Source organism: Dryas octopetala, chromosome 4 (assembly GCF_963921425.1).
Source record: "Dryas octopetala chromosome 4, drDryOcto1.1, whole genome shotgun sequence".
NCBI lineage: Eukaryota > Viridiplantae > Streptophyta > Magnoliopsida > Rosales > Rosaceae > Dryas > Dryas octopetala.
The window spans coordinates 10,394,289-10,406,262 of record NC_141369.1 but is presented as its reverse complement, the minus strand read 5'-3'; the positions used below and the strand labels follow the sequence as shown (position 1 = coordinate 10,406,262).

The 11,974-nt window shown below is 34.3% G+C and overlaps 2 protein-coding genes across 4 annotated transcripts; both read right to left on the bottom strand.

Annotated features, from left to right (window-relative positions):
- Positions 1-2,777: 2,777 nt before the first annotated feature.
- Positions 2,778-4,494, bottom strand: LBD2 (LOB domain-containing protein 2). Its single transcript, XM_086242562.1, has 2 exons — positions 3,389-4,494; positions 2,778-3,083 (listed from the first exon to the last, which is right to left on the bottom strand). The coding sequence occupies exons 1-2, from the start codon at positions 4,020-4,022 to the stop codon at positions 3,022-3,024; spliced, it is 696 nt and encodes a 231-aa protein (XP_086098688.1). The 5' UTR covers positions 4,023-4,494; the 3' UTR covers positions 2,778-3,021.
- Positions 4,495-4,825: 331 nt separating this feature from the next.
- On the bottom strand, positions 4,826-10,810 carry APEM9 (3-phosphoinositide-dependent protein kinase-1). 3 transcript variants are annotated; one of them, XM_086242559.1, is made up of 8 exons: positions 10,702-10,810; positions 9,944-10,012; positions 9,734-9,846; positions 9,481-9,648; positions 8,970-9,047; positions 8,004-8,289; positions 6,650-7,002; positions 4,826-5,353 (listed from the first exon to the last, which is right to left on the bottom strand). In XM_086242559.1, exons 2-8 carry the CDS (start codon positions 9,992-9,994, stop codon positions 5,224-5,226), a joined length of 1,179 nt encoding a protein of 392 aa, XP_086098685.1. In that variant the 5' UTR covers positions 9,995-10,012; positions 10,702-10,810; the 3' UTR covers positions 4,826-5,223. The 3 variants fall into 3 exon arrangements, with proteins under 3 accessions (XP_086098685.1, XP_086098687.1, XP_086098686.1); XM_086242561.1 differs by having other exon boundaries at positions 4,827-5,353; positions 9,734-9,837; XM_086242560.1 differs by having other exon boundaries at positions 4,828-5,353; positions 9,734-9,840.
- Positions 10,811-11,974: the final 1,164 nt, after the last annotated feature.

Genomic DNA, 11,974 nt, shown 5'->3' with positions numbered 1-11,974 from the left:
CTACTGCTTCGAATAAAAGAAGAACAATACTTGGGTCACCTCTCCAAATTATGATTTCGGCAATGTCGGCGCATAATTGGAACCGTTCAATTTTTAGATAATATATTAAAGATCATCTCTGCAAAAAAATCAAATCAATCAAAAATCGTTTGGTTATATAATTGTTGTCAATTAAATAGAAAAAATCAACGGTCTGATAAAAAAATCACTCTTTAATTGAAAACCGTTGATTTTTTCTATTTAATTGACAACAGTTATATAATCAAATGATTTACGATTGATTTGATTTTTTACAGAGATGATCTTTAATATGTTATCTAAAAAGTGAACGGTTCCGATTATACGCCGACATTGCCGAAATCATGATTTGAGGGGGTGGGGTGACCTTGAGGTACCCCAAGGGTGACCCAAATATTATTCATAAAAGAAAGGGGTTGCTTTTGGCAGTGAATTGTACAACGGTAACCAAAACATGGTTTCCTTAAGTGTTATTCTAAACTAAGGGAGGGGGGATTCGAACTAAACTAACAACTAGTTGGTGAGAGAATGACGTATCGAACTAGATTATTAGAATGACATATCAGATTATGTTTTTCCTCAAGCAATCAAAATCGATTAAGAGGAAAGCGTTATTAAATAGCCTTCCCATATTGCGCTTTCTATTGTCCTGTTAATGATTTGATTAAGTTGATCTATAATGAAACAAAAACAAAAGAAATTTCATTTGGTCACCAAATCAATTAGAACATCATAAGTAATAAATACAAAAATGAAGAGCATTAATTCTAGTTGTCAAATGGGATAAAACTAGGCTACCAAATACTTATGCAGAATTACTTTATGCAGAATTGGGCATAATTATCAGAACATTAAAATTTGACATGCACTCTTTACATATTGGCATATTATATGGTGCAAGACAACATAGAAGAAATAAATTTGATCTACTCAAATACTATGCAACTAATGGGTTTAGTATTAGTTCAACAAATGGTGCATGATAGTTCAAAAAATTTCAACCAACCAAATGGGTCGGGCTCGACCTACCTTTCGCACATATGGGTAGGGCTTGGCCTACCAAATGGGTACTGACATGGGCTTTAGTATTAGTCACTAAAGCTCATGCCCTACCTTTCGCACATATAGGTCCGGCTTGCCCCGCCATACCATTCGGTTGGGACGGACCATAGGCTCTAAAAATATAGTCAAATTAGGGCCAGCCCATCACCCTAAACATAGAACCGGGTTGGGGCTGGTCAATTGGACCTGGGCCATTTTTACAAGCCTAGAGTAGAGGGGTGAGGCAATTGATTGATTTTTTTCTTTCAAGCCAAATGTTTGTCATTCAATGTTTATTGGATTAAATTTTTTACAAAACCCCTTAAAAAATCATACATATATTATAATTTAAGTAGATTGATAACTTCACATTAGTGTACCACATAATGTTACGGTTACATATAATATTTTTTCCATTCAATGTATACATAATTACATATGACATCAAAAGAGAGAGGGACAAAGAGAGTACCTATGTATTAGGGGACAGCATATTTCCTCTCTAATATTATAGACATTTTAAAGTTTATAACAACGGCTTCAAATCCATATAAAAATTGTTTATAACCATAAACTAAGATGGAAGATATAAATTGTCAAACACTATTCTTTTGTCTTTTGCTAAATAGTTTTTCATATTATTTTTATTGTTAGTTTGAGTCATTAGTAAGGGGCCATTTATTGGGGTAAAACATAACACAAATTTGTTTCCTAAAAAAAAAAAAAACTAGAAAAAAAAAAAGTTACAAAAAATTTCTTTATCCAAGAGGGGACATGGCCCCCGATAAGCATTAGTTTCTGCCCGAAGGTGACCCTAGGGCTAGTCAAACTATTAAGGGCCATGTAACGTAAAATTTGAGATTATTTGAAATTTTGGGGAAAATTTTATTTTGTCTGTGTTTGTGCTACAAGCAGGGATACTTTTAATTTTTCATTTACAATTATTAGGTTTTATAATTACAATATAGGATTATTTGGTTGAGAAAAGGTAGTATATATCCCTTATTTCTTTTAAGAATTGCATACCTTATTATAGGGCATTCAATTTGGCGACGTGAAATTTAATGTGCAAACTAATTTTCTACCCCTCATTATTTACTCGTTGCACATGACTAAAAAAAAAACCCCTATAATTCTCCTTTTATCCTAACACTAAAAATAAAAAGGATCATATTCATGAGCCACACCATTTTATATACCATTTTTACACCCTTTTGGTAGGGCGACAACACAGTGTCGACACGATGTTGCAGTCGACACGGTGCTGGCACGATGATTGGAAATCGACGTTTGCTCGAATTGTGTGCCAACATTGTGCTGGCACCGTGTCATTGTCCTGCCGAAAAGTGTAAAAATAATATGTAAAATGGTGTGGCTCGTAAAACTGACCCAAATAAAAAATCTAAGAAACATTATCTTCAAGCACCACCGCCTACATCCTTAACTTTCTACTCCTCCATGCTCCGTACTGTCAGTGCAATAGGTCTCGTTTACCATCACAAGCATGGTCACTACAATTTATAAAATTCATGGTCATCACAGCCATGCAAATCCACTAAATGATATTTGGGAAGTGCTTGGAGTGATAAGTCTACTTCTACTCAAGTTGTCATGATCTTTAGTAAGACATATAACAAAAGGTACATTACAAAATTTGATGTGGCAATTTAATAGGTTTAATGTAGTATATTGTATATATAGAGTATTTTGGACTGAATTATATATATATATATAGTATGTAATAACTTAATTGTAAAAAGAAGAGTATACATGTGATGATATATAGCTAACAACCTTTAAACTACTTAAAAAAGAAAACAGCCTGTAAATTCTAGGAAGCAATAGTTAGCAATGCATTTTCTGATACAAATGACTGAAGTTTTTTTTATAAGAGGAGAAGAGAGTGACATATTAGATTATGTTTTCTCCTCAAAGCATGCAGTCAAACTCAAGAGGCAAGTGTTATGACCCGCCTTCCCACATTGTGCTTTCTATTGTCTTGCCAATGATTTGATTAAGTTGACCTACAATAATTAGTAGAAATTAATCAGAACATCATAAACAATAAAACAATAAAGAACAGCATTAATTCTAGTTGTCCGAGTGGCTAATTAAAACTATGCTAGCTAGACAGTAGTATATATAGCAGAGCCTGAGACATTTAGCTAAATTATGAAGTAATTACCTTATACATAAATACATAATGGTGCATGGAAACATATATAGAAGAAATAAATTTTTGACCAACTCAAAGACTGTGTATGCAACTTAAATCGTCAAAGCTAGGCCTAAACACATTATAAAGCTTACAAACAAGATTGAAAATTACCTGAAAGATAATATTGTTGATGCATATTGTTGATTGAATGTTGCTGGTGGTGTAGTGGAACCACTACAGATTCAACCATTTTCACTTCCTTCATCTTTTCTGGACTTTGTTGGTCACAATTTAAAGTATAACCATATGGAGCTGAATCCATTATAACATTTTCGTTATGATGAGCATAACCCAAATTGTTAATATTAGTGATTCCTCCACCAATTCCATTATTAGTCAATCCATTAGTTCCATTGTTCCAACCAACCAAACCCGATTTATAACACATACCCTTTTGCACTGGCAACGGAAGCATTTGGTTTTCATGACTTCTGTACTTCTTAAGCTCATCAAAAACCATTCTATACTCTCCATAGGGACCGAGTACTGGATCTTTTTGCCTACAAAGAGCTTCCCATACCAACGAATCCACCACTTTTCTCCGATTAGCTTCACTGACATTCTTCACCATCTTTGTCACATTGCTAACCCCAAAAACTTTGTGCACGGCTTGGAATTCCCGGCTTCTATCAGCAGGAAAGTAAGGTGCCAATACGCAACCATCTTGGCACTTTTTCCTTTGATGCTTGCATGCTGCACATGCTGGTTGTGTTCCTGCAGGTGTGCCATTGCTCTTCCTCTGCATCCTACATATATCATCAACTTCTATACATCAATTAAAACAAATATATATAATACCTGCAATAATAATTTGTTTATATCATTGTGAAGGAAAAAACTAATCAACAACAAGGCACTGAAGCAACATAAACAAAGATTTGGAACAAGAAGCTTACAAACCTTGTGCTCTATATATGTATGGAATTGCTTTTTTTGATGCTAATGAAAAGACAATGTTGGTATAAATAATAAGAAATGTAAGTGGTAGAATAGAAGAAAGTTTAATTCTGTGTCTAGGAAAAGGCATGTAAAGATAGCACGCCTATGGTATAAAAGAATGAGATTTGTGTAGGGTTGAATAGAGTTTAGGTAGTTCATGGGAAGAAAAAGAGTTCTATCAAAAGAATAAAATAATTGGAGATCAAACAGTCTCCCATGGATGGTAGACGTGTAAGGCTTCAGGAAATAATATAGAAAAGAATTTGGTGATAGAAAAACATTATTTTAGTTGTAATAGCAACTGACAGATTTTAATTATATTATAATATTGTTTTAATTATATTTTGTTAAAAGAACTATTTTAATTGTAATAGAACACTGCTTTAATTATATTTTGCATTTCCATGTAGAAATTGTTGTTTGATACACGCCCACCATATCAATCACAAACACACAAGTTGTTCATTTTAGTCATAAACACACAAACATAGTAAAATTGCACCACCATTCAACTGAATTAGATTTGCTTTCAGAGTTGTCTTTTGGTCATATGCAATACCTAATTATCACAACAAATGTCATAGATTTTCTCTTTCTTTTGCTGGCCTTTGTATAATAAGTTGTTAATTCAAAATTGCAATCATCTTTGAAATGTATTAACAAGAGATCACTTATTAGTCACGTGCATTGCCTTGGATCATATGATGATTCCATTTCATCTGCCCTATATAAAATAAAAAATAAAAAAAGCATGAACCCATACAAGTAATGCTGAAACTACAAGTCTAAGATAAAGTAAGAGCACAATCAGTGGGCATTTGGGGAACACTAATAGCACTTGTAGCAGGATTTGTATCATTGCTTTTGCAATTACTTGCCATACTCTATTTATTGCACTTGAACAGAATATAACAATCTGCTGTTGGTAGTTGGTGTACCGATAGCAGGATATCTCCGAGCGCATCCTATTAGAATCCATAAGGGAGTATGTATTCTACAAAACTTGATCACTGGCCTCCCCTTGTTCCAGCCGTGAGAGGTTGAACAGCAGCTAAAGGGTTCACCTGGTATGAAAAGGCAAGCTGCCACAAGTCTACTAGAGCGTTCTTCATCGACAAAGCTTGTCTCTGAACAATCCTGCAACAAGGAAAGATAATTTTGTGAATTGTAACGTTCCCATTGTGAAAATGAAACGTAACTCACACAACAAAACTGTACAGTATCACTGCATTCTCCATTTGGGAAAACTGAAAGAAAAGAGGAAGAAGAAACAAATATTCAGTAAACAAGTGATGTTTCAGTCATTAATGTCATGTCATTATGTCACACCAAAACACCCTTCCAATTTTACATGGTGGAGTAATAATATCACCCCAAGAGTTTTAGAAAATAAGAATTCATTCATATGAAGAATGTTCTCCATCTTGTAGATGCTACACATCAAGAACATTCATTTCACCTCTTTTTCCAAGTCAGAAACATTTATCAGACCATGTGTCAGCATGAACACCAATAAATTGTGCGCTATTTGTGTGCAACAGAAACCTTACACATCTAGACATGAGAACAAGCAGATACTAATGTGTACTTTAGAATTATACCATTTAACATACATATAAATATCTATGTTTGAGCATACCTTTTCGTTGAAAAAAATTTTATGTATCAAAATTATTATGAAATATTAACCATGTATAAATTTCTTTGAAAATAATAATAATAATAACATTTCAGTAACTCTGCACTCTTTTTAACATAAATGGCGGTGAAATTCTTTTCAAGCTTCCATATGAGTATTAAACATGGGCGGACACCAGCAGTGTCCTGAAGAGAAAGAAAATTCCAAAAGAAGGTCCTCAAATTAGATGTCAACACCTTTTTGGTATTATCCTATCGAATTCAATTCTATAGATTATGTCATGTGAAACATCTTGTATCTACATCAGACGCTGACACAAAAGGTGTTGTTTGTCCAACTTATCCAGCATAATTAACAATTTTTTACAGCTAATCAGGTCTAACCCAATTCACTAGTCAATTTTTGCACAAGTGAAAGAGGAGAAGCCAATTGAGTGCAGATAGTCCACATTCTTAACTAAACAAAATATAAAATTAACAACTTAAAAGTGACCATGGCATTCTAATTGGTAATTCAGAGCAGCAACAAACAAACATGCTGATGATATGAAGATGATGAATTATGTTTATCTCTCCAATTCAGTAACTTGCAGTAATATTAATTCACACTTAGAACAGATCCATTTTACCAAAATAAAGAAGATTATTGATTAATTTGATGCAAATGAGTGCTCCATATAAAAAGCTAATAAGCTCTAGGTGACAACTATTTTAGATGATGAATCTGAGGGAATGAAATTGATATTATGACCATTGACATTGAATGCATACATGTATGAAGAGAGAATATCTTACCTCTTCAAGGTAGCTTTTTTTCTCTGCAAGACATAAAATATGAGCAAAATCAAGCAGCTCAGCATAATCCTTTTATTAGATACTACCACCCGAGCATTTCCGAACTTAAAAGTGATGGTACGGAACCACCAGACACATGGCTCCAATCTTTTAGACAAATTTAAAACTGGTTGCTTCTTAGCAGTGTCTCCATTTGGAGGGTATTTGGCTTTTGGATATCCATCAGGCACATTTATCTGCTTCAAACAAGGTGAATGAGCTTCATAGTTGTCCCCCAGTAAAGATGAGAAGGATCCTTGTGATGAGTTGGTGGCTTTAACAGAATGCAGTGAGTGTAATCTTCTCAAAAGTGCCTACAAAAAGACATGGAAGGATCTAAAATGGTATCAATTTTTTTAACCTATCGATTTGATTAACTTAACATACTATTCTAATTAAGTTAAATTCACTCAAACCAGCACTATGCCAACAATGCCAGAAAATGAATAAGTTAAAAGGATAGTGTCGTCTCACATAGGAATAAAACTTCTTGAGTGAGTAAGCCATACTTCTACACATTAAGGGGTGCAACTCACCATGCCAGAGAAGAAACACAGGATTTATTTGGAGGGTTTCCAGTTCTCAATAAAATTTACAACTATATGCTCGTTTGCATTGTCAAGAAATTGCAAAAGAAAAAAAAAGATACTTGAATTTCCAATATGTTACTCTATTACAGTATTACCACAAATGGTTACCAGGAAGATATGTGTAAAAGTATATAAATTAAAATTGATGACAGATTGGGGTTGGACCATTGGAGTGTCGCAAAATTTCAGTGGCATACCTACTCAACAATTGAACAAGTAGGGCATGTAGCATGATTTTGAATTGTTATCAAAGACCATGTTCAGTTTTCAAACGTTAAAAGAGATTAAGCTTATAGTCAACTCTATGTTACCTAAACAAGTAGTTCACTATATCTAGGCAGCAAAACCAACTCAACCTGGTCAGCAAATCACAGCTTGCAGCTCAATCAGAAAACATTTCATTTATTTTTATCTAAAACTCTTGCAGCAGGCAGAAATGAAGGGGTTGCCCTTCTAACATTGTAGACATAGTGTTTTCTGAAACTCAGTTCTCTAGCATGAGATTGCTATTTTCAGTACCATACCATATAGGAAGCTTTACTTAGAGAATCAAAAAGATAATCTAAACCACAGTGTGAAACTTTTTTCCATCCAATTTCACAAAGAAAGCTGAAATTTGTTTACATGTAACTAGAAATAGAGCATAACCAATATGACCACCTCAATCAATTCTCATGCTTATGACTCCAACATAACTACATAAGATGCATATAGATGTATTTTACCTGTCTTCTGTCCTCAGGTAATTTAGCGTTCTCGACCCAAGAGGTTGCAAGGTCAACATCATTCAAAATGCTTCCCAAAAGCTTAAAAACATATACCTCAACAACTTCTAGATACTTATCAACTCCCAAAACAAAACGGCCATCACGTCTTTTTGTATAATCTGCATTTTCTTCTGTAGCACCAAGAACATAGTATTGTTCATCCAAAAAACTCCACCTGCTAAGGAACTCTTCCAGAAATTCTTGAAGACCAAGAGAATGACCTTCTGATATATAAAAACATATCCTGAAAAACAAAATAAACATAAAATTGAAAACCACACTTCCAGTTATGCTTTTAGCATATTCTTTTATGTGTGAAGGCAATACAAAAAATCAAGTGAGGAAGGGATTTTTTGGCTCAAACTTAAAGCCGCTTTTAGCAGATATCTATAAATTTGGTGCTCTTTTAGGTTAGATGAAAAAAAAGAGGATTATTTTTTAACCTTTTAACCTTTGCACCTTCATGTTCTTGTATAGATTGAGCGTATAAGCCATTGGAACCCCTCGAATCTACTAGATTGTTTTCCTTAGATATTCAAAAACAAAAGGAAGGGGGGAGAAGGATTTAAGCCTATGAAGAAGGGAAATAGTGGAAACCAAGAAGAAGAAGAAGAAGAAGAAGATTTCCTAAGAGCTCCCTTGGCCTCCTTTTCAAATAAAAAAAATGGCATGCAAAGACTTTAAGAACCAATAAACACTTTTGGATAGATTATAAGAGCTACAATAAGCACTACCCTAAATATGGGTATCCTAAGTCCATCAATCGTTATTTTAACTCAGTGAACATTTGACAATTGATATGGATTGTTGAACGTTTAAAATCAAACAAAATGAAATGACAAGCCTTTTATACGCATATTAAATACTTATCAAACAAAGAATCTGAATCACAAAGAGAGTAACTTGAGCAAGAGATAAGAGTACCCAGTGAGAAGAACTTGAACAGGGATAGCAGGAACAGAGGCAAATGATAGTTTAAGCTTGTCCAGAATTTCTGATGTCCTGCATAAACCCAAATTAAGTTGCATCCATGATTTAAAAAAAAAAAAAAAAAAGGATTACCAGGAGAAGTTGAAAACTAAAAACAATGAATGAATTTTATAATAAATTAAAAACTAAAAAAAAAAAATCTACATACAACTGGATGAATGCATTCCAAAGAACACATTACTTTTGAACTGCATACAAATCCCAATATATCATTAACTCTCATGGCTTTTCAAAAGCGTTTCAAGCACAGTAAGTCACATCAGTAATGATTTGATTTTGAGATCATTGCATATACATATGATTTACATAAAGGAAAAGACTGAAAAAGGATTTAGCATATACAATGAGAAGAATAATGAAGTAAAATCTGATTTTAGATCATTTCAGTGGTGCAAGGAATCTCAAAAGAATTGAAGTTAGATTTTTACGGAATATATGAAGATACCTTCCAAGTTCTTTTAAAGACTGCACAAACACCATACCAGCCGATTCCAACATGTCATACAGTTCAAAATGGTCTCTGGCTTCAAGGCCTTTACTAAGTTCAGAAAGGCGCTTCAAAATAGAGGAAGCTAATGATGCAGCCTCCTCATACATGGAGCAAACAAGGAAGCTGAAAATAATCACAACAAACAATTGGAGACAGAATAGTAGAAAAGTAGTGTATGAAATGGGTAATGAAATTAAGCACAACTGACCTCTCAGAATGCTCAATTTCTTCCCAGATTGCAGGGTCAGAGCCTCTGGAACCCATCTCCATTTTACGCTCTCCTTCTAACTTGACTTGTGAACCAGATTCAACCTGCTGAAACTGAATCAATTGGACCTTTGAGTATACAGAACAGAATTTGAATAACCATTGATAAATGTCTACCTCGGATGAGGACTACTCATTGCTCAATGCCTACCTCGGTTGAAGACAAGCTATTGCTTTGACTCTCTCCTTCCTTAGTCTTCATTCTTCAATTGCACAAAACCTGATCCAAGGAGAGAGATGGAAAATCAGAGATTGCTAAGGACAATTTTGGAAGATAATAAAATGGGTATACTTTTCTTCTTGAAGAAAAAAATAATTACCCAGAAAAGCTTCTATAGCACGAGCTTTTTGTAGAAATAGTTCAAATTAGTAATACTTGACAAAAACAACAATTTTTAAAAAACTTTAACATCTTTAGTACATTAAGCTAAAGCCCTTAAAACCTCCTCTAACCCTCCCAATGTTCAACACTCAGTAGGGGTGTTCATTGGTCCGAAACGGACATATTTAGCTTAATCCACATCAAAATCCAATCCAGTCTATAATTGGATTCAAAAGTTTTTATAATCTTGTTCTTTTTTCTTTTTTTTTTGGTTTTGAGCTTATTTCTGGACAGATTTTTTTTTCTCTTACTATTGGCCTTTTTACTATACATATATATATATATATATATATGTATATATATAAGCCATACTTCCGAAAAAAGAATGCCTCTTCCTTCAATCAGATTCTGAAACCTAAAACCCGAAAATAGGAAGTGCTTACAATAAATTACACTTCAAAAGAAATCCAAACAAGTGAAACCCCTAATGCACATAAATTAATCGAAACCCTTAAAAGATGAAGAAAATAAAAATATATATATGAGAAAGAAAATAAAAAACAGAAATAATGAATTTCTACACATACCAGAGGTGAAGCTGGGCAGCTGGAGCCTTGGGTGAGAGCTTAGAAGAGGAGATGAAATGAAGTTCCTTGCTATGAGAAATTGGGATGAGTCCAGCTTATTCGTCTCTTGGCCCATTATTTAATTTATTTGAGTTTGATCCATTCAGCTTATATACGCACCCTTTGCTCCCTAATGTTAAGGATGGGCCGGGTAAACGGGGTTTTTGTCGGGCACGTGGGGCTCCGGTAATTTTATAAATATATTTTTTAAAAAAATATTAAATCGACATAAATACATAAATACATAAAGCGTTAGGATTATGGGACAAATAAGTTTAGGAAGATATATCATCGTCAATCCATATACAAAAAATTATTGCCAAAATTTCAATGCTTGGTATACAATTACCCAAAAAATTCAATTGTTTGTTGCGAGTTCATTATCGATTCAAAGTCATTGTAATGAATTCAAGACCAACCTATAATTAAGAGGTAGAGATAGGAAGGTGAATTCATATTGGGAGCATCACTTAACTTTAGATGAACTGAAACAAATCCATGGCTATTATGTAATTACAACATCAAACAAAGATGGAGGCCCCTGCTTTTGCCTTTGCTTGATTTTTCTTTCTATGAAATTTTGAGTGGTTGTGTCTTCACCGAGTGTTATATTCCTAACTAGTGTACACACCTTGTTCATCTTAACTGAGGTGAACAAGAGGGACTAAATCTTCCATGGGGCATCTCTTACATGAGATGGATCCCACACCACGTGGATCTCATCTCATGTGAGAGATGCCCCATTGGGCATGTCCCATGGAAGAGTCTCTCGAACAAGAGGTGCTTGATGCTTTCCTTTGCTAGATAAAAGAGGTGCTTAACTGCTTTGCCTCTCGTTTGAGGTCGTCGTCAATGATGTCGATCCAATGGCCTTGGTGTCTTTGAAATCTTTTCAAGTGGGATGACTTCTCACTACCAAGCCATTCAATAATTGAGTGTTTATTAGTTTGATGAAGCGATTGTAGAGCCCTAAGGCTACGGTTCAGATTCAGGCAGTAAAGGACGATTGTATTTTCTTTGTTTTCAATTTGGATGAGGAGCATCATCGTGTATTGTTGGGTGCACCTTAGTCGTTCGATAAGGCCCTTCTTCGATCTTTTTCTCAAGTGCACGGATGATCTTCTTGATCCCTCTTGTATTCCTATTAATTCTCAAGATATTTTTCTCCAGTTGCATGGCCTCTCTTCGACTCTGATGACTACGAAAATGGGCGAGAGGTTGGGTTACGGTTTGG

Bases quoted from the DNA above. Each gene is read 5' to 3' on its own strand.
- APEM9 (XM_086242559.1), bottom strand. From the start codon at position 9,994: ATGAAGACTAAGGAAGGAGAGAGTCAAAGCAATAGCTTGTCTTCAACC. The intron at 8,290-8,969 runs GTACTCTTATCT...TTTGTTTTTCAG, and splicing joins GTTCAAGTTCTTCTCACTGG to GATATGTTTTTATATATCAG. The intron at 7,003-8,003 runs GTAAAATACATC...GTCTTTTTGTAG, and splicing joins TACCTGAGGACAGAAGACAG to GCACTTTTGAGAAGATTACA.
- LBD2 (XM_086242562.1), bottom strand. From the start codon at position 4,022: ATGCAGAGGAAGAGCAATGGCACACCTGCAGGAACACAACCAGCATGT. The intron at 3,084-3,388 runs GTAATTTTCAAT...TAATTATTGTAG, and splicing joins TCAACAATATTATCTTTCAG to GTCAACTTAATCAAATCATT.